The following is a 21379-nucleotide window of genomic DNA, read 5'->3' as shown; positions in this document are numbered from 1 at the left end:
AGAAAGAAATTCCACTTAAAGCTGTGTGTAGACCTGTGCCCATTTATACCCGGAGTACATATACAAAATGGTAGCATTTCCCAGTTAGCTGTTTAATTCAAAAGCTCAAAGTCAAGAAATAATTTAAAAATGCAACAACCTATTAACTAGGTATTGTCTTTTGAATTAGGGCTGGCACTTTCAATCTGGGCAGATTTCCCTTGTCAGCCTGTCTCAACAGCGATTTCACTGAACTATATTCAAAAGTAGGTTTCTTATACAAGACTCCCTGAAAGCTGTTGCCTTTCTCAAGTAGGCCCTCTCCCTTTTCTGTCTCCCTCCCCTTTGCACAAGGGGCATCACTTCCCATTGAACCACTACAGCTGTTCCCATTTGAATCTCGCTTTCTGTGCGGCTGTGGATGGGTGGAGGCTGGAGGGGGGATGTTGCATGTCAAGGAATAATGAGCACAGACACATCAACAGACAACAACAAAGCGGACTGTGACTGGCCGGTGGGAGTTAAAGGCCTTCAGTCATTGGCAGCTTAAGCCAAACATTCCCAAATCTATGAAGCAGGGCCCATTGTTGGTCAGTTGTTATTTGCAATGAAGCACAGATCTGATCATGTTTAAAGTGGCGGCACGCAGGGCAGGAGTGCTTGAGCCCAAGCAAAGGATGGAAAAAAATAAGCCTTTGTTGGGTGAAAAAGGCCTGTCTGAGACTTTTATTTCTGTCTGTTCTGTGTAACATATAAGTCAATATGGATAAGTTTCTTCTGCAAGCTTCAGTCAAAGGCTGGGGGGCTGGCAATCTAGATTAAATGCCTGCACAGGCAAAACCCTCTGGGGACAAAGACACTTCCACTGAATTGTACTCTGCTTTTTTGTTTTGTTTTAAATCCCCAAAGGCAAATGATCAGAAATAGAGAAATTAATTGGAGGCTTTAAAAAATAACCTTCTAGTTTAACATCTACTATTTTCTAGTAAAAGAATTACTTGTGAACAGATAATTGTCTGGCATGCTGTATATTAACATTCCACCAGAGTTGCCTGCACACTGAGACATGCTGACTGCAGTTTTTATACGTGTGCATGTAGTTTGATTGTGAGCCTGCGCCGCACGTGTGCACACTTCTGCGGCAGTGTGCGCACGTACGCACTATTGGTACAGTCGCCCGTGCAGATATTTCTACCTCCTAACATTTTGCAGCCTACATTCCTTGAGGGACATGTGCCCAGGGAACTGTCAGAGGAAGGCTATGTGTGAGTGTGTGTGACAGCTGCTGGCTGGCTCACTTCTTCCCTGCAAGAAGGGATGGTTTCCAAGTGACTCTGATTTGGGCCAGGGTCAGGCAGCCAGTCCCGGCCCACGGCTCTGTTGTGCAGAGAGCAGAGACTTTGGAGCACCGGGTGTGGCATTTGGGTGCGGGAGCTGAGGCCGGGAGGAGGGGAGTGCTGTGGCCGCAGAGGAGAGCTGCCTGTGTGCGCTTAGGCACGTACACGTGTCCTCTGAGGGTCAGGCTTGCCAGGGCGCGGTGGCTCAGCACCCTGGTTTAGTCTGAAGTGGCCACTCAGCTGCAGATGCCCTCTGATCCAGCAGGATGGGGTCAGCTGCCTTGCCTTCTGCCTTGTGCCCTCACCCTAGGGAGACGAACTGTCCTTTTGAATGGAGCTCCAGGCCTGCCCTTGGGGACAGCACGGCAGATACTGTGTGGAAGCACTGCCCCGAGGTGGCCTTTTACTCATTCTTGAACTAATTCTTGTTTATTTATTGATAGGTATATTTATATATTTTTGAATGGGAACTCTTCAGGGATGCTTTGACGCCATCTTCCAGGATGGTGGCCATCTATTTGTGATGTCCTTGGTAGAATCGTGAGACTTACAGCCTATGATTTTTCTCCAAACTTGACTGACTTAGGGAGACCAGGTGAACAAAATTCTAGCTGAACAGTTGAGTAAGAAACATTCAAATTACTCCAAGTAAACAAATGCGTTTTACTATAATGAATTCCCACAATATCCCTCCTCCCCACCCCAAAGCTGTGCCTCCTCTTAAATGGGAAGCAGCTGCTTCTTGACATGGCTCACATAATCATTTCTTCCTCCTTTAAAAAAAAAATCATAACTAGGCTTCCTAGGAGTCATTCATACAGTATTATTCTAAGATTCAGCTTTGTTTGGTGAATTTTTGTCATCTTAGAATGGTGTCCATATTTTTCTGTTTATTTCTTTTTGCTCTGGGCCTTAATGTTAAGGAGATTTTTTTTTTTTTTTAAGGGTTTTCTTCTTTGTTTAACGCTTGGCTCACCAAGGCCAAACACAAATTCTTCCCTTTTCTGTTCCTCAAGAACAAACCTCATCTGTTTTTTATTATTGACAAAAAAAACAATTTTTTTTTTTTTTTGCCTCGGTTCTCAATGACTTCACTGCTCAGTTTTGAAGTTCAAAGTGTAAATACTTAGGGTTAGAATTGCTTAAATTTGGTGGTGTTGATGGTGACTATCTTTGGAAAGCATTAACATGATGCTTTAGAAATGACATGCATAATGGGCTTAAACAAATGAATAGGGCTCTCCCCCTACTTTTGCTTTGTATGCGCATTCGTGTGTTGATTCTTTAAAAGATGATAGGGAATTGATTGCAGTGCTGCTTCCTCTTGAAGTAGTTTTATTTTGTCTAGTGTTAGTATTTGCAGGTCCTGGAGGTGGAGATAAAGAATAAATGGAAGAGAGAAGTGGGAATTGGTGGCTACTATAAAGAAATTTGGAAGGTCTTAGAACCCCAGCACCTGAGCAGACTCTAGCAGTCAAAATATTTACCTCATGTTAAAGAAAGGCAAATCTAGCGTAAGAAACGAACACCATAGAGGGTTTAGAAGTTTTAGAAACATTTAAAAGATATGAGGACGTTTCAAACACTGCTTGGCACTGTTACTTAAAATCTTTGAGACAAGCTGATAATTGAAAAATAAATCTGTCAATAGAGAGTGCATATTTCACAACATACCAAAATGGTTTGTATACCTACAGTAGCATTATTGAGGACCAGTATTTTTATGTAGTAAGTTATTAGCATATGGACAATTGATGTTTCCAGAAGGAAAGAAAACACATTTTTAGAGTGGGTTTTTATCAGTGCAAAACAAAAATATACATCCCTCAACAGTAGCTTATTTTTTACAAAGCTTGCCTGGTGAATCAGACCAGCAAAGTACTTGAATCTGATTTTTGGAAAGCCCAGGTACTATTATTGTTCAAAATGCACTTCCACTGAGTTTTAAGTTTCTTTTATATTTAAAATCAGGGTTCAAATATGCACATTCAATTTTTAGAGTATTTATTTGCAAAGCATATACTAAATAGTAATTGGCTGTTAATTTTATAGACATGGTAGCTAGGGTAGTAAATCAATGACCTACTAAGTATCTTTGACAAGCAATTTTCATATCCGATGACCTCACATTTCCTTTTCAGAGTCAAATGCTACGTAATTGTTCCGTTGTGTGTTTGTGTAAAACGAATCACAACACGGTAAGAAAAAGGTTGGCCTTATTAAAATAATAACCCGACTAAAATATTCACTTGAGCTTATTCAGATTGTTCATAATGCTTTCAAAAGGACATAGCAAAGCTTTTGTGGAGTATTTGCATATTATTTATTATCTATGGACTAAATTGATTTTTTGAAGTTGCTTTACATTTTAAAAGCACCTTTGCTTAATGTGAAAGCCCTTTAATTTTAACTGACAGATCAATTCTTAAACTTTATTTTGAAAAGAAAATGGGGAAGAATTTGTGTCTTTCGAATTAAAAGAAGTGAAAAAAATAAACCAGACATTCTAAAAAAATAGAAGAAGAAACCTGATTTTTAGTACTAATGAAATAGCAGGTGACAAAATAGTTGTCTTTTTGATTTTGATCACAAAAAATAAACTGGTAGTGACAGGATATGATGGAGAGATTTGACATCCTGTCACTGATTCAATTATTCTAATTCTGAATAAAAGCTGTATACAGTATGTGTTTATGCTACAGTGGGTTTTTTTTTAAGTGACTGACATTCATCATATCGGTTAGACAGTTTTAAAAACCTAGGCTTTGTTTTCCGCAATGTTGTCAAGAACAAATAAAGTATAATTTGTGGTATATTAAAAGCAAACTGCTCAAAAATGCTAGATATAACTGCTTCAAGATAGGCTAATATATTTGGAAATGTTATCTTGAAAATTCAGTTTCTCCTAACAGATGTTAAACAGCTTTTTAAAAAACTGAGACCCTTTACTTAAATATGCAAGTTACTTTTCTAACTTTTACTTTTTGTCTACTATTTGCCAAAAGCTTTGAGAATATGGAACTATGATTCAAAAAACTAGTATTTCATATGAAAATGAGTTCAATATATCCACAAAGACATGTTTATATTGTTATAAATGTACACACCTACCAATGTTCATAATTAACAAAGGGTTTTACCTGATGCAATGGAAATCTGAGTTAGCTTTTTTATACTTTGTCTCAGACCGATGTTTTGTAAAAATCTCTCACCAAGCTTCAATACATGTTTTTCCCCAGTATCCTAGCATGAATGTAGCTGTCGGTTTGAATTTCAATCCTGAATTATGTCTATTGACATAATTTCACAGTGTGGACTTCCATTGTTTAAACAGAGACCATCTACTTCTTTGTCTAAGTTTTCTATCACTCAAGTTCTTTATTAACTACTATGGCAGACTAATTATTTTTAATGGAGTCTTAATCCCAAAATACTATCTTGTCTTCATCAATTTCATAACAGGATGCATAAATGCAAATTCATTTTATTTTAGTCTTCATATATTAGCAAACAAATTTTTTCATTTCTTAAAAAAACCTTAGCATTTTTGGTGGGAGCTTTTTCAGAAATGAAGAGAAAATACGTTTTTCATATATAATTTTGAATTTCATAATGTTTTATATGCTACCTGCTGTAACATGCACTTTACCATGACCTGAGTGCCTTAAACACACATACACTAATGACCACTGTAAGGCATCTTGATTTGCTTTTATTTAAAAATAAAATTATTGGGGCTTCCCTGGTGGTGCAGTGGTTGAGAGTCCGCCTGCCGATGCAGGGGACACGGGTTCATGCCCCGGTCCAGGAAGATCCCACATGCCGCGGAGCGGCTGGGCCCGTGAGCCATGGCCGCTGAGCCTGCGTGTCCGGAGCCTGTGCTCCGCAACGGGAGAGGCCACAACAGTGAGAGGCCCGCGTACCGCAAAAAAAAAAAAAATCTTTTTTCTCTAGATATAGCATAAAACAAAATTTAAAGTGAAAGTATTTCTGCTGTACTATTTCTGTATAGAAAGTTGGTTAAAATAACGAAGAATGGTGGCCTCATTTTGCAATCCTAACTGTTTTTCAAGGATTGGAGGTCAAATCGTTAAGAAAAATATTTACATAAGCTATTAGCAATCATAATTAGAGTGTCATATAATTCTGCATCAACCACTAAGGAGGAATCACTAGAAGTCCAGGTGCTTCTTGCCTTGGGCCGTCATGCCACAGCCTGGGCCCAGCAGCTTGGCGGATTCTGCCAGATCCTGTTTGCTCGAGCGGCTCACCGTGTCTGACAAGTCTGGAGGCAAATGCAGTCGCTATGGCAGAAGATTTCAGGGGAAGGAAAGAAAGAAGAAAAGAAATAATTAATTTTGCTTTTGCCAGCACACTTCAGAATACAATATTATGCTCTGTTGATCAGCATTTAGTCTTGCATATAAAATTCCTGCTAAAACAATTCTTCAGACTGAAGCCCAATATAATCACATCTTATTCCTACTAGATTTTACAAATTGTAGCCATTACAGAAACTGGACCAGGAATATGAGTGGCACATTTCCAGAGTCCAAACCTAAATGTATTAAGATTTTTCTTCCTTAGGTAGAAATGAAAACATGTAAGTGCATAAATAAAAGCATAATTTAAAAATATCACATAATAATGGCAGGGTTGTGTTTTGGCTTTTTTTTTTTTTGGCTAGAGCTCCAAGATGGTATTATTTTTCAACTGAATGTAGCTTTTCAGCAATTATGGATTCCCACAAATGCTTGTTTCCCTTTGTCTATTAAGTTGACCTGATGATTTTTATTTTAAGGCTATACTTTCTTTAAGGAACTTACGATTTTCATAGACAAATGTCATATTGACATAATGAAAAAAACACCAATCAAAGGGTCAGTATTTTTCATATGCCCAGGTAAGTCAGCCATAACATCTGCTATAGGTCTTGGTAGTTTCTGTGCATCATGTTGGGTCATGTTTTCAAACATACAGTGTAGCTTTGAACACCTCTCCATCCTAACTGTTTTTCTGCAGATACAGGTTGATTTAAGGAGACCCACTAACCAACCATCATTACAAAACAGTTACTGTAATTAGGGAGAAATATTCATATTTCAAAAAACCTTTTTTGGTTTTCAAAAGGATCTCTATCAAATTCCTTCAACTATCAGTGCTCCCAGACCACACGATTTGGTTTCATAAAAATCCAAACTCAAAGGAACATGTTTCTTGCATGAGGCAGAGTGGGTGTGCGAGGCTAAAGGTAAGTAGGGCAGGATGGGGTCATCCCCTGATGACTAAGAAAGCCTTGATGAGGTGAACTGACCTGGAGACAACCTACCTAAAACCCTTCATTTGAAAACTCCCTTCAATATGAAAAATAAAAAAAATTCAAGATGAGAAAGGGAAAAACCATTTTTTTGGGGTCAAAATATTGTGATCCACCAGCATATGTTCTGGCTAGTTTCTTTCCTGATAAAAGGCTTGTTTATTGTCATGTAAACACAAGCTGTGTGCAAGGATCAAAACATTTTAAAACATTAAAAATAATTTATGAAAACATTCTTCCTTGATTTCAGTTTGCTGGTACAAATATATCTAGGATGAAAGACACTATTATATAGATATGTGATCAACAAAGATGTCAGAAAGGTCCAGAAAAGCTATAATATCGATACAGTAATATAAATATAGTATTATTCATTTGTATGCTTAGCACCCATCCTGTCACTGAAGTCATTAAATGTCTATTTCTTGAATAATAAAAAAGAACTCAAATAAGACATATTTTGCCTTTGCTTTAAACAATTCTTTCGTTTCTTCATACCCTAGTTTCAGAAAGGATTTCAGGTAGAAATGAAAGCGTGAAAGGCTCAGGAAGGAATCTAAAAGACATGCATGACTCTAAAGTCTGAGGTCACGAATGTCTTTGCAGTAGTTTTAACTCTATCAATGTTCATGTGAGGAAGCAGGAGGGGAAGAGATATTTAATTATATGGCTGAGTTTAAATGTTTCTTTAAGATCTTGTAGTAATTGCTAATAAGCAAAGGAAAAATGACTAGGGTATATGCATGACCTGAAGGCTCTCTGAAACTTAAAGAAAAGTCACCATTAAAAAACATGTGTGGGGGCCTCCCTGGTGGCGCAGTGGTTGAGAGTCCGCCTGCCGATGCAGGGGACATGGGTTCGTGCCCCGGTCTGGGAAGATCCCACATGCCGTGGAGCGGCTGGGCCCGTGAGCCATGGCCGCTGAGCCTGCGCGTCCGGAGCCTGTGCTCCGCAACGGGAGAGGCCACAACAGTGAGAGGCCCGCGTACCGCAAAAACAAAACAAAACAAACAAACAAAAACCCTTATGTGTGTGTGTGTGTGTGTGTGTGTACTTTTGTTTGGGACCTCACAAAGATGAGGTCAGATGGTAATTAGGCCGTTTAGGAAATCAACTAGAGTCAACAAATATTTAGAATCTACTCGAAGCAAAGCATTCTGAAAAGATATGTGAACAGAGCACGGTCCACACTCCGTGCTGCCTTACAATCCAGTAACAGGCATGAGGCAAGCACACAGGTAACCCTCATAGTGAGCAGTCCAAGTTCTGTCTACAAGAACGGCAGAGACAAAGCAGAAATCGTGCTGCGGGGAAGGGGGCCAGAAAAAGCGTCACCGAGATGGGCTAGGTGTTAAATACTGAACTGGATTCTGACATACAGAAATGGTGATTTGCTTAACGGTGGAATGGATATATCTCTAAGATGCATTTGGTGGAAGGCTTCTACTGCTCTGACAATCCAAATGAGGAAACTAGTGTAGTTTATTCAGAACCAGCATAATACCATTTATTTCAGGAGCTTACCTATTTGCTAAAAATGTCTCTTCCTTTGCTTCTCTAGGCAATGAGTGTGAGCCAGTTGGCGGAAGGCCCTTCATAGCAAAAGTAGCTAAATGTGACGTGTGACATGCTTGGAAATCTTTCAGGTTGAATGGCTTTGAAGAAGAGTCAAATACCATTCGTGTGTAACTTCTGAGCACAAAAATTTGGGGTGATGTGGTTAAATGCTTCTAACCAAATGTCACACCGTAAAAGCTAGTTGCACACCCGTGTCCTTTGAAAAAAGCCAAAGGATGGCTCTTGGAAACATGTGAATCTACGTGTGATTCTGCCAGCTTTTGTTGATTATTACTCGAACGAGCTTACTCTGCAGCCTAAATTCTCAAGCAGTGGGTTTTGTTTTCTCCCTTTCTAAGCCTCCCCCGTGCACCACGTCAGTGCGATGTGAAGCAGCGAGGAAGAAGGAGAGATCAGGTTCCAGGCTTGCCAGGTGTGTCAGGCATTTTCCCTTTGAGGCTTCTAAAGCATTTACACACTTGACACGTAAACGTTCAGATGCTGCTGTACCCCAGATCTGTCTTCTGAGAAAATGTGCTGTAAGATACTCTACACAGTATGGTGACCTCTTTAGACCAAAACTGCAAGGCTGTGGGGGTATAAACGTTTGGACCTTGAGGTTGCACTGGGTAATGGTTTCAGTAAAAATCAAGACTATCAAAAAATGTTGTAGAGATTCAATCTTGTAAACCAGATCAAGGTACTCATCTTTCTCATTTTATACCTGGGGTTCTGAGGCCAGCGCCAAAAACATACCTTACATCTTTTTAAAAATTTATTTTATTTTATCCATTTATTTAATTTTTGGCTGCATTGGGTCTTTGCTGCTGCACGCGGGTTTTTCCTCTAGTTGCTGAGAGTGGGGGACGGGGGCGGGGCCGGGGGCTACTCTTCGTTGCGGTGCGCTGGCTTCTCATTGCAGTGGCTTCTCTTGTTGTGGAGCATGGGCTCTAGGTGTGCGGGCTTCAGTAGTTGTGGCCCGCCGACTCTAGAGGGCAGGCTCAGTAGTTGTGGCTCGCGGGATCTAGAGCGCAGGCTCAGTAGTTGTGGCTCATGGGTTCTAGAGCGCAGGCTCAGTAGTTGTGGCTCGCGGGCTCTAGAGCGCAGGCTCAGTAGCTGTGGCTCGCAGGCTCTAGAGTGCAGGCTCAGTGGTTGTGGCGCATGGGCTTAGTCGCTCCGCGGCATGTGGGATCTTCCCAGACCAGGGCTTGAACCCGTGTCCCCTGCGTTGGCAGGCGGATTCTTAACCACTGTGCCACCAGGGAAGCCCTACCTTACATCTTGAGCTAAAAATTTTCCACCTGATTTTCTTTGCCCAAATTCTGGGAGGAAGGGATTGTGCTGCTGAGGAAGGAGATGCTTGTCCGGCTGACTGCCTGCCTCTTTTTTCCATGAATGCCTTGTCTAGAATGATGATTTCTATGTAGGCAAAGGGATCTGGGAAAGGTGCGACAACTCCCAAGGTTCCGCAGAGGCCTATGTACTTTACAGCGATTCATCCCACTGCGTTAATGGGTCCCTTTTCTTCAGTGCTACAAGGTGGGAAACAGCGAGGCTGACAAAATGCCCTGGCGGATTAGGGGAGTTCCTGCCAAAAGGCACCCTTAGCCTCATAGGAAGGCCTGGGTCGTAATAAAGAAGTAGCAGCGGAAGTGCTTTGCTCTGTGGCCCCAGGGAGTATCAAGCTGAGCTGGACCGAGATTCTTCCCCCTCTGCCTACCTCTCTGTCCCTCTGTTGGGTTGAGCCACTGACTATATTTTGTTCCTTCTTGAGTCAGCAACTCTACTGATTGTACATAGGATTGGGTTTCCTGGCTCCACAGTTCTCTTCCTAATTCCCTTTCTCCCAGCCTGCCAGACGTGTGCTCAGCACTCACAGTTCCCAGACAGAAGGGGCAAGATAATGAATCTAGGTTACACCTGGATTTGAGACAAATTGCGGGTAAATACCATTAAAATAAGTTAAATCAATTTATATTTTTCATATTTTGCCAAGACCAAACCACCAGGCACTGTTTGTTTTCTGAAAACAATTGATATAGTACATTTTAACCCTTAGCAAATGAATATTTGTTTTAATTCTTTAAAATTTATGACATTTCCTGAAAAGTCAAACTTTCCATTACTCATAATCCCAGAAATAGGAGTTAATATTTCAAAATACTTCCTAATAGTTTTCTTCTTTTTTCTTTAAAACACAATCAATTTAAATTAAAACTTGTAAACACCTTAGAACACATAGGTTCCACATTGGTCCCTTCACAGAGGCAGCCAGTGACAGTTTAATACCTCCCTCTGTCACTCGCTCTCAATGTGACTTCAGATACGTCACTTCACCTGTCTAGCTTCAGTATCCTCATCTATCACAAGTGAATAATTCTCCCCTCATAAGATCGTTATGGGGATCATATGAGATATGAAGTGTTTTGTGAATTATTAAGTACTACACAAATTTATTTCTACCTCTTTTTGCTTCAAGAAGGCATTTGAGTTGGCTCATAAAAATACCTTTGGGAAAGATAAAAATAAGTGAGCTTATTAGGGCAAGGAAATGAATCTACAAATTTAATGAAAAACGTATTTGTAAGCAACAGCAACAGAATATTGGACTTGGCCAGCAGGTCTCATCACTAAGTCTGAGCATTTACTACTCATTGCCCTCTACTGCAGTGCTGTAAAGAAATATAAATATAAAAGGAAACTGCAGTCATTGTCTCCGCTTCTGGGAAGATTTAAAAAGGCTAAATAATTTCCCTCATACTTAGTAAGACAATAGTGAAAATGGGGCATGTCAGGTACCTGGCTTCTGGGCCAGTAAAAATATGCATGGCTGTGTAAAGGAGGCAATTTGGGGTCCATTTATTTATTTTTATTTATCTATTTTTAAAATTTATTTATTTTTGGCTGCGTTGGGTCTTCGTTGCTGCATGCAACCTTTCTCTAGTTGCGGAGGCTACTCTTCGTTGTGGTGCGCAGGCTTCTCATTGCGGTGGCTTCTCTTGTTGTGGAGCACGGGCTCTAGGCGTGCGGGCTTCAGTATTTGTGGCACGTGGGCTCAGTAGTTGCGGCTCACAGGCTCTAGAGTGCAAGCTCAGTAGTTGTGGCGCATGGGCTTAGTTGCTCCGCGGCATGTGGGATCTTCCCAGACCAGGGCTTGAACCCGCGTCCCCTGCACTGGCAGGCAGATTCTTAACCACTGTGCCACCAGGGAAGCCCATATTTATTAAAAAAAAATCAATGTTGCACATGTATTTAATGCTGACGCAATAACAAAAGAAATGTCAGAAGATGAAGCTTCTCCACTCAAGTTTTAAAAGCATTTCCCCTTCTTTATATCACGGGCAGGAAACCAATGCACAAAAGACTTGCCATCCCACTCCATTGATTTTTTTCAAGAGCTGTGCGATGCCCTAACCTGGAGTATGGTTTGCTGATTTCTGTAGCCATATTCTGTGTTATGAGGCACTGCTCTGGATGGTAGGGAATGAATTAGAGTATAGGCTAAGTAGCTGCAATACAGAAATATCCCAACCCACTTCAAAAAACGGCTAAAAAACAGATAGAAGTTTATTTATCCCCCACTTTACGGGCCAGAAGTAGGCAATGCTGAACTGGAAGGACTGGTCTGCCATCCTCAACAAGTGGCTCCCACTTCTGGCTCCAAGGCTGATCTTTTTGCTCTCTCTCAGCTGGTGGGAAGCAGGGGCCATGAAGGAAGGCTTGCAAGTTGGACACATCACTTCCATACGCATCTAGAACTTAAACATGGCCACACCTGGTTGCAAGGGAGGCTGGGAAATGTTGGAAGAAGGAGCAAATGGATACTGGGAGACAACTAGTAGTCAGCTACAGTTTTGAGAAGGGCCATAGCAAAACGATCACCCTCCCGAAGCATTCACTCTGTGTGTGAGCTTCTGCTAATGGCGGAAGGCTCCCTACTTAGTTTCTGACCAAGGAAATGCACACCTGATACCCCCACCTGCCCAGAGGGCAGGGGTTAAAGTAGTGCTCAGAGTCTCTCTTATATCATAAAAGGAGATATATTTCCTTTGTGGAGAGACTGATTTCCTTCCGGGGGGCGCTAGGAGGAGGGTAGAGGGAAGGATCCAGATGAAGCAGACTTTGATGTGTTATTCATCATCACTATTATTTCTTCACAAGATTTCAGAGTGTTATTTCAACTTGCAAAAAGCCCGCACAGTGTTATATGCCGTTATATAATTATTATATTTTTATATTATTGCATTTATATTATTCCATAATCATTACATTATTACAATGCAATGTTACATTGTAGTTATTCTATATCTGGCTAAAATTTTGCAATGTGGAAGGTGCATTTATTTGCCTGATTTTGGTGAATTTTTTGTTACTCTTATATATGAGTAGGGCAGTGGAAATCATGCCAGAACCATATGTTTGCTCCTTTTGGATTGATAAGTGTATGTTTGATAGCAGCCGAATATTTCTGGAAGAAATGCTGCCAAAACATGGTCAGGTTTTAGGTTTCAGTTTTGTTTGTTTGTTTAAGATCCAATTCATCCCCAGGGTTTTGGATTAAAATTGTTCTATTGAATGTCATAATCATACTATATCCTTTGAATTGAAAAAAATTCATTTGGTTCTTCCTGATTGATCTGAAAATTAGACAAAATTTCAGAGCTGGAACGTTGCACATTGGCTGCCCATTGAAAAATGCTCAGGTGTGCAATTATTCTGACCGTCAATTATAACTGACAGTATTGTCTTGCCTCCAAACTCACCTCTCTGAAAGCAGATTGTGAAGAACTCACTTGTCTAAACAGAAGTGTGATTTGTGAAAAGGCATGTGTCTGTGGCAGAGATTGCTAGCTTACTTCCAATATCTATTCTCTTCCTTTGCAGCGAGTAAAAGAATCTCTGAGTATTAGTGGGACACACGGCCTCCCAGAATAAAGGCCACGCTCCCCAGCTGCCTTTGCCAATAGCTGAGGCTGAGTGATGAAGCTCTGGTTGCTTCATCTTGAGCAGAAGTGCTATGATTAAGTTCAAGGTTAGATCCTTAGAGAGGGGGAGGTGCCAATTACTTCCCTTTTCCCTTGGCATCGTTATTCGACCCCAGCAAGAGGGCCCCCGCCCTGGGCCCTGACCCACGCCTCCTCATGGGGTGAGGAATTAACAGGGCGAAGGGGATGTGCCCATCTAGAGCCTGTACCCTTCATTATAGGACACACTCTGGGTACTCAGAACCTCGGAACTCCCTGCGCAAATGGCCACAAAGCCTGCACAGGTCTCTTCCCCAGGTCTGTCCACCGTGGGCGAACTGTGTTGTCTATGGGCACACCCTGGGGCCCCAGCAGGAGCCAAGGGGTGGCTGTTTGTGGGGACTGTGGACAGATTTTGGATGTGAAGGCTGGGTGTCCCCAAGCACAATCACGTTGCCCGCTGTGTGTGGGAAGGAGACAGGGGTGGGGAGAGAAAGGAGATGGGCTGTAGGCCCGTTCTTCCTATGTCTCCATGTTCTGGAGCAGAACCCTGATCCTAAATTTAAACTTGGCTCTCCAGGTAGGTATATTTGTGAAGCAAGGAAGGGAAAGCCTATTTAATGATTTTTTGGCTTGATAACGTTTAAATATTGAGGCATATAATAATGTGGTCCTTTATTTGCATTCCTGTTCTAGGCTCCACAACGTTAGGGACAAGCCAAACTTCCCTCTTCCCACTCGCTGAAATGTGGACTTGAGGGTAGGTGCTGAAGCAGCTGTCCTGGGCCATCAAACGGAAGCTATGGGCTGAGGAGGGCATAGCAAAACCACAGAATTAGTTTAGGGTCTCCTGACACCAAAAGAGCCCTGGGTCACTGAATTGAGCTTTTATGGGGTATTTTCTCCATATTATTTAAGCCACTGCATTTTTGAATTTCTTAAATTAGCAGCCTAACCTATATCCTCCTTATGGAGAATTTGGTACCTGAAAAATGGATCGAGTTCTACCATCAAAATCTAAGTTGGCAGTATATATTAGTCCATGCCATTCTCTCACCTCATCCCAGCTCACCCTTCCCCCACCCCATGTCCTCAAGTCCACTCTCTATATCTGCGTCTTTATTCCTGTCCTGCCCCTAGATTCTTCATAACCATTTTTTTTTTAAGATTCCATATATATATGTTAGCTGATTCACTTTGTTATAAAGCAGAAACTAACACACCATCGAGAAGCAATTATACTCCAGTAAAGATGTTTAAAAAAAAGAAAAATCTGGGCTTCCCTGGTGGCGCAGTGGTTGAGAGTCCGCCTGCCGGTGCAGGGGACGTGGGTTCGTGCCCCGGTCCGGGAAGATCCCACATGCCGTGGAGCGGCTGGGCCCGTGAGCCATGGCTGCTGAGCCTGCGCATCCGGAGCCTGTGCTCCGCAACGGGAGAGGCCACAACAGTGAGAGGCCCGCGTACCACAAAAAAAAAAAAAAAAAAAGAAAAATCTACGTTGGCTTAGTGGTTGGAAGGTGGGCAGTGAGGTCAGTATCACAGGTTGGAAAGCTGACTACCCTTGTTAGGCCTGTGGCTCTGGTTGAAACATTGGAGAAATTCAGGATATTGCTGTGTTAGTGACTTCTTGCCATTTTTGGCAAAGTTATTTACAAAAGAGAAATGAACGTAGGCTAGAGCTATAGAATATGCAAGAAGAGATAGAGGGACTCCAACTCTATTAAAGGAAATGCCCTGCCTGCAGCTCACAACTTAAAGTGAGTAAAAGCTTGGTAATTCGGGATGTCAGAAAGTTGAAAAAACCCAGCTATTTCTGCAATTGCACACCAGAGCAGGCAACCTTCACAGATGCCTTTGCCCCTAAGCCTTGGTGAAATACCTCATTAAGAGGCTGGCCAGAAAATGGGGGCCGGCTCAGAGACAAAAGTCAGATTAAGGGTGTTGCCTTCCCTCTCAAGTCAATTATTTCAGATGGCTTCAAGCTAGTTACAAGTAAGATGAAAGAGATGGGTATAGGTAGAACAGAGAGGCCAGAAAATAAGACTCAGGTCTTACAAGGTAAGAGTTGTGGTGGACATGTGCCCATTTCAACTGCCTTGTGGTGTGTCTGCCTGCAGGTAAGAGGCTGGAAAAGTGTGAATTAGGCTCATCCAGTTAGACGCAGCTGTACTATTTAGAAGGTGGAAGAGAAGCAGGTGCTCTCCTCTTGCTACTTTTACTGCTGCAATTGGCAAGCACTGTTGCAGGGACAGTTTTTGGTGTTGTTGTGTTTTTCTGCATTCTAGTGACTAGTCAACAGCTTCATAGGCTTCATGGGAGCAGAGAGGCAGCTGTAGAAATGGAGGCCAGTCCAGTGTTTCAGTGTCCAGTGACTTGCTTGATGGGGGCCAAGAAGCACTGGCAGCAGTGGCAGCGGGAAGTTACTTGCCCCAAGATTGCAGCCACGGAGCTGTGTGCTTTCAGTGAATAGCTCCAGTTGCGGTCTGCCAGTTCCTCACCTTCCTGACTTTGGTAGAGGCAGTAGCCTCCCTGGAGGCCAGTTTGGTGACACTATCCTTCAGCCCTTCCAATTATTGCACTAGCTCCCAGTTTTCTGGTATAACCTTTCTGACTGCATCAAATAATTAGATGGGATCTGTTTCCTGCAGCTGAATCCTAGAACTATGTCTGGACAACTCCTTGGCTGTGATTACTTGCATGTGGAAGCAAAGGGAAGCAAATCAACCCGGAACCTCATAAAATTTTGAGGGGGTTGTTTTGCCAAAGAAACTACAAGCCTGGTCAAGAGTCTATGAGTATTCAACCCCTAAAGAAATCTTAAGTCCCCAAATCTGATCTATCAATAAGTGCGTTGTAAAAACTGTGCAGCCCCCAAAGGGCACAGACTCTAATGGCGACTTCACGTAGCCATCAATGATAACGGACAAGGAATAACTTTCTAAAGGGATACAAAGGAGAGTGGACAAAGGAGTTCCTTCCAGAGGGCAGAACTGAGGGTTACAAACTGGGCTACACTCCTCTACTGCCAGGGCAGAGAATTTTTGCAGTTTCTCTCCTGTAGGATTCCCCACTCACCCCTGAAGAAGAGGTAAGTGTGTGGGAAGAGGCTGTGCACGGATATTTGGATTCCGAAGGGCTGTGGACTCTGATAGAAGCTGTCATTAACCTCCAGTGTCCACTCTCCCTTCCTCCTTTAGTAGAAGAACCTGGGAATATATGGCCATCCTGAATAAAGACTTTACTTCCAAGCTTCCCTTTCAACTGGTTGTAGAATACGTAACCAAGTCTGAAAAATACCGAAGTGATGTTGCAACTTCAGGGTATTCAAATGGAATTTGAACTCAGGCATTCTGCCTTCAAAGTCCACATTCTTACTCACTGCTCTATGTGCCAGAACTTTTCTAAGCACTGGAGGTAAAATAGTGAACAAGACAGGCAAAATCCTTGCTTTCAAAAAACTTACAACTTCAGAAAGGGACAATACATAGACACTTATTAACACAAGGAGAGACAGCTAACATACAAGAAAGCCAACAAATGGAGAAGATAATTCAGACAGTGAGAAGTCTTTTAAGGAAATGAAACATGGTGATATGATACTGTCTGGGGGTACTACTCTAATTGGTGAAAGCCTTTCTGCAGAGTACATTTGAGCTAAGATCTAAATTTTCAGAAAAGACCAATGAGGACCTGAAAAAGAAGTTTCCAGGCAAAGGGAATGAAATACAAAAGTCTTAAGGTAGGAATAAGCTTGGCATTTTTGAAGGACAGAAAAAAAGGGCACCTTTTCTGGAGCAGTCACCAAACAGGGGGGAGTGGCCACGGCTAGGAGAAGTTTGGCTTGGTAGGAGCACAGTGGGAATGGGAGGATGCCGTGGGTCAGTAACAGAAAACAACAGTTGTTGCAAACGTGTATTCTATTAACGACAGAATTTTCCAAAACGTGGTGTACACAGACTGTTCTAGATCCTGCTTTCTTTTGATTCAGAAAAGACATTCTAGTCACTAAGTGACCCACAGGGTCCTCCCATTGTCACCGTGCTCCTGTGGGGAGCGGTGGTTCTCAGCCTCACGCCTGCCCAACAGGAAGATTCCAGGTGGAGGGGTTGGGCCCTGTGTGAAGTGTGCACAGAGGAAAGCCTCTGAGTGCTGTTTGTGGGGATGGCTTGTTGCGTTTAATCCTCTTAAAATGTGAGTCAGCATCTTTTGGACTACATCATAATAAGAAAACCACCATGTTTCAGTTCCAATGTTCCTGAACTTTCAGACACTGGAGATATGGGGAGTCATGTTATTCTCCTCCTTTATTTCATACACTGATGGAGAACAAACTAGATTATTCCTGGAGAACTTTCCTTAAAATAGTTGTACTTTCGGGCTTCCCTGGTGGCGCAGTGGTTGAGCGTCCACCTGCCGATGCAGGGGACACGGGTTCGTGCCCCAGTCCGGGAAGATCCCACATGCCGCAGAGCGGCTGGGCCCGTGAGCCATGGCCGCTGAGCCTGCGCGTCCGGAGCCTGTGCTCCACAACGGGAGAGGCCACAACAGTGAAAGGCCCGCGTACCACCAAAAAAAAAAAAAAAAAAAGTTGTACTTTCTACACAAACTAAAGGCAGTATCTTTTTCTTTTCTTTGGGTCTCTCCTTTTTCTTTTGCACATTTTATTCTCATTCATGTTCTAACATGAGCAGGACTGAAAAAAATATATCATTTAGGTAACAGTTGGAATAAAGTGACTTGAATTGTGACCTAAACTTGGACAGTAGAAACTGTGAAAGATGCCTCCCCTCCGCCACTAGCCTCTTCTCTGGGATGGATAAAGGCTAAAGGAATGGGGTGGCTAAGTCCCACATGGCCACTGTGATCTTGTGGTTGTGCATCATGGCCTGAATGAGACTCCCCATATCTCCTGAACGGACTCCCTCTCATTCACCCTTCCTGAATTGTAGCAGGGTTTCTCACTCTGGCAACCTTTTGACTGGTCTCCAACTCTGCTTAACCCAAGGCTTGTATGGGCTCTGGATCACACAATGCAGGCAGGAGCATATAAGCTCCAGAGTGTATAGAATCTGAATTAAGCTTGAGCAGGGCCAAGCTGAGAGACTCTTGAGATCTAGGGCCTACTGCTGCTCTGGCAGTAAGTGGAAGAAGACTGAGATCTTTCTGTGGAGAGACCGTCGTTTTGATAGGCTCTTCAAGCCTGCTTTGTCCAGAAGGCCCCTTTTCTACCCGAGACAAGTGAGGAAACATTTTAGGAGCAATATTTTGGTACTACCCCTCCGATGGCTTAAGAAGAGTAAGATATTTTAGGAACATATACCGTTTTTGGATCTGAATGTTGAGCTTGAAAAAAACACTTCTTTTAGAAATAAATTCAAACTACTAATTATATGAGAACTTTTTTTCTCTTAAAGCATATGGAAACTATTCTGGAGGTGGCAAAAGGTCCAACCTGCTCTTGTCTGCTAGAATTCAAACTAATGTTTGCTCTTTACTATAATCTGAAGCCTCTTACTCAGTAAACTGTTAGCAGATAAATATGTGTGTAAGCTCAAGGCTGATCCCTAAATCTCAGAGATTTTTGAAACTATAGCAGATGCACTTTAACTTAGGGACTGGCAGAGGTCTGACTGATACATAGCTAATGGAAGAGATGAATGCTAACATGTGAAAAAGCAGGAATCAGAGAATTTTGAAATCAGATAATTGCTTAAGTTATCACACTAATTTCAGTCCACTAAATAACTCCAAATTGGCAGCTCTGGATGAGCACGCCCTCAACCATATATTTTCGTATGTCAGTATGAACATATATTGATTTCCTTTTGGCTGTCCATGAATGAGTCCTGGGAGCATAATGGCCAATGTGTTTGCTTGCATAATGCCCTACAGTGTATGCAGAACATTGCTCCACAAAGCCCTAAGATGGGGTATGAAGGGCTCGGTGGAAATGGCAATGTACAACACGTCGACAGCATTAAATCTCCCAACTGCTCTGTAGTTACTTTGAGATCCCCACGTTTAAGGGTTTGCTAGTTCCTGGATATGAAGAAAGAATTTTTAATGGGGCCAACTGTAGGTGTTTACAAGGGGGAATTGTTGTTTTTTATTAGGAGCTGCCTTATGTTCAATAGTTGTATTTACTTTGTCAAGCTAGCCAGAATTAGAAATCCCCATTGCTAGGCAGCCCAGAGCGTCTGCGAAGTATTTCTGGGCATTCAGAACTGAGGCATGTGCTGCCCAAAGGCAGGTTTCATTACAGTGTGTTATTTAGTCCTGGTTCGTCCCTCCCTACCCACACCCCCCCAGAGAGCAGTGCTTCTATAACAGGAAATCTTGCTTACTTTATGCTGAAACATATTTACATGACTGAAACACGACAATTAACACATTTGTAAGGCTTGAGGGATAGGCACACTTTAATGGTTTTTTGAAGCAGGCAGATTTCCTGGAGCTTTTAATCTTATTTTATTTTGTTCTGCATGCGTGAACAAGTTCTTCTTTACTATAGGTATTTGACAAAGTCTACCTGGTGTGAATGTGAATGAAAAGAAAATAATGTAAAACTTAACTTTACGTTTTATCTTTGCCAAACCGTTCCTAACTGCTTTCACCAGTTCAATGTATGTTGAGGGCTATGCTATTATTTTTGACATGTTGTGTTAGTTTTTATACAAAGGCGGTTAGGTAGTATGTTTTTGGCTTGACAAAATGAAATGTGGCTTTCTCTCCACTGACAGTATAAAAACTTTTCATGATGAATGAAAAGTATCAATTACAGCGGTGATTTTCCGCACTCTTCATGGTCAAAGGTACACTCTCCTAGGTGGTGTATATTTCACTTGCTCCAAATTTAAATTAACAGCCAGGTGGTATAAAGCAGTATTATTTGATAAGTGCTATTGTGTGTGTGTGTGTGCGCGCGTGTGTGTATATGACTGTGATGTTTATTTATACATATAAATATACATATAACATGGCAATGTTAGGAATATTTTAATATCGTTAAGTGTATAGATTAACTGCTGAAATCTTGGTAAAATTTTAGAAAAAATCCCTTTCATATCAGAACCCTCGGTAATGAAATGAAACTTCCATTTTCCTTTTGACTTCTGCATGTTAACTCGGAAACCCCCGCCCCAATTCTCACTAAAAGTTTACGGCAAATTTACAAATTACACTGGTTTCAAATAGTCACCCAGTATATCTATCTCTCCCCTCCACAGACCTCCTTCCTCACCAATTTCAAAGGGAGCTCAGTGAACAGACTGGGCAAAGCGAGAGCCCTCTCTCTACATGCCTTAGGGCGGTGATGGGGCAGCACCAGACAGAGTGCACTAGCTGAGGGATACAGATTAGAGATGAGGACCTAACTCCAAAGAGTAACTCTCTGCTGAAGTGACTTCACAGATAAGAAGTATGCAGAGAATCAATTTAGTCTTAGATAGAAAACCTCTCTATGAATAATGGGAAAGAAAGTTAAAGGATATGAAGCAAATAAAGCAAGAAAAAAATACTGATGATCAGAAAAGAGCAAAATATTTGTGAGTATATAGATAAATGACTATGCCTACTTTTAGGGATTTATTTTTGTATTTATTTATTTGGTTTAATCAAAATGCATATTTCTACGGAAATGTTAACAAGAGCTAAGTTTAATTTCCACATGGATAATTTAGAAGTAATTTCTCATAGAGATTATTCTCTATTATCTAAAAACTCATTTGCTTTTATATGTGGAGGATTTTTTCCCCACCACTTAACTTTACCATTGAGCTAAATCTTTTTACAAGGAGGTCTGAAAGATCCTCAAAATGCAGAAGAACCAACAACCTGATATATGGAATTGGCTAAATCTTGTTTCAAGTTTTCACTGCAGTAGGAAGAGTCACTCTGGTTCAAGTAGAAACTCTGAAATTTGGGGTCATTTCAGCCAGAGTCTGCAGGTATGCTTTGGGAATGTTCCTTTTGGTATATGAAAACTTATGCTCCAAAATGAATTAATGGAGGAAAGTGATTTTGTAATTGTTATGTAGGGTTAATGCTCTAAATTTTAAAGATCTAAGTTAAATGAAATAGACGTATTTGTACATTTCTATTTGATTCCTTTAATATTATAAGTGCACAAAAATTTGTCGAGGCATTGAAAGCAAAGGAAAGCATGATTTGTGGAAAAAGATCATCAAATGGTTCCTAAAATTCAATATTGATAAGTTTCATAATTT

At 41.6% G+C, this 21379-nt stretch overlaps 1 protein-coding gene across 1 annotated transcript in view; it reads right to left on the bottom strand.

Annotated features, from left to right (window-relative positions):
* Window positions 1-3864: 3864 nt before the first annotated feature.
* The window catches only part of ELP4 (elongator acetyltransferase complex subunit 4), a 233716-nt gene continuing 216201 nt past the window's right edge, over window positions 3865-21379 (bottom strand). Inside the window, exon 10 of the mRNA XM_081241479.1 lies at window positions 3865-5620. Coding sequence (XP_081097605.1) covers window positions 5489-5620 — 132 coding nt within the window. The 3' untranslated portion in view covers window positions 3865-5488. The remainder of the gene's footprint in view (window positions 5621-21379) is intronic.

Source organism: Mesoplodon bidens (genome assembly GCF_964165515.1).
Source record: "Mesoplodon bidens genome assembly, chromosome: 7".
NCBI classification, from domain to species: domain Eukaryota; kingdom Metazoa; phylum Chordata; class Mammalia; order Artiodactyla; family Ziphiidae; genus Mesoplodon; species Mesoplodon bidens.
This window is presented reverse-complemented; position numbering and strand designations above follow the sequence as displayed.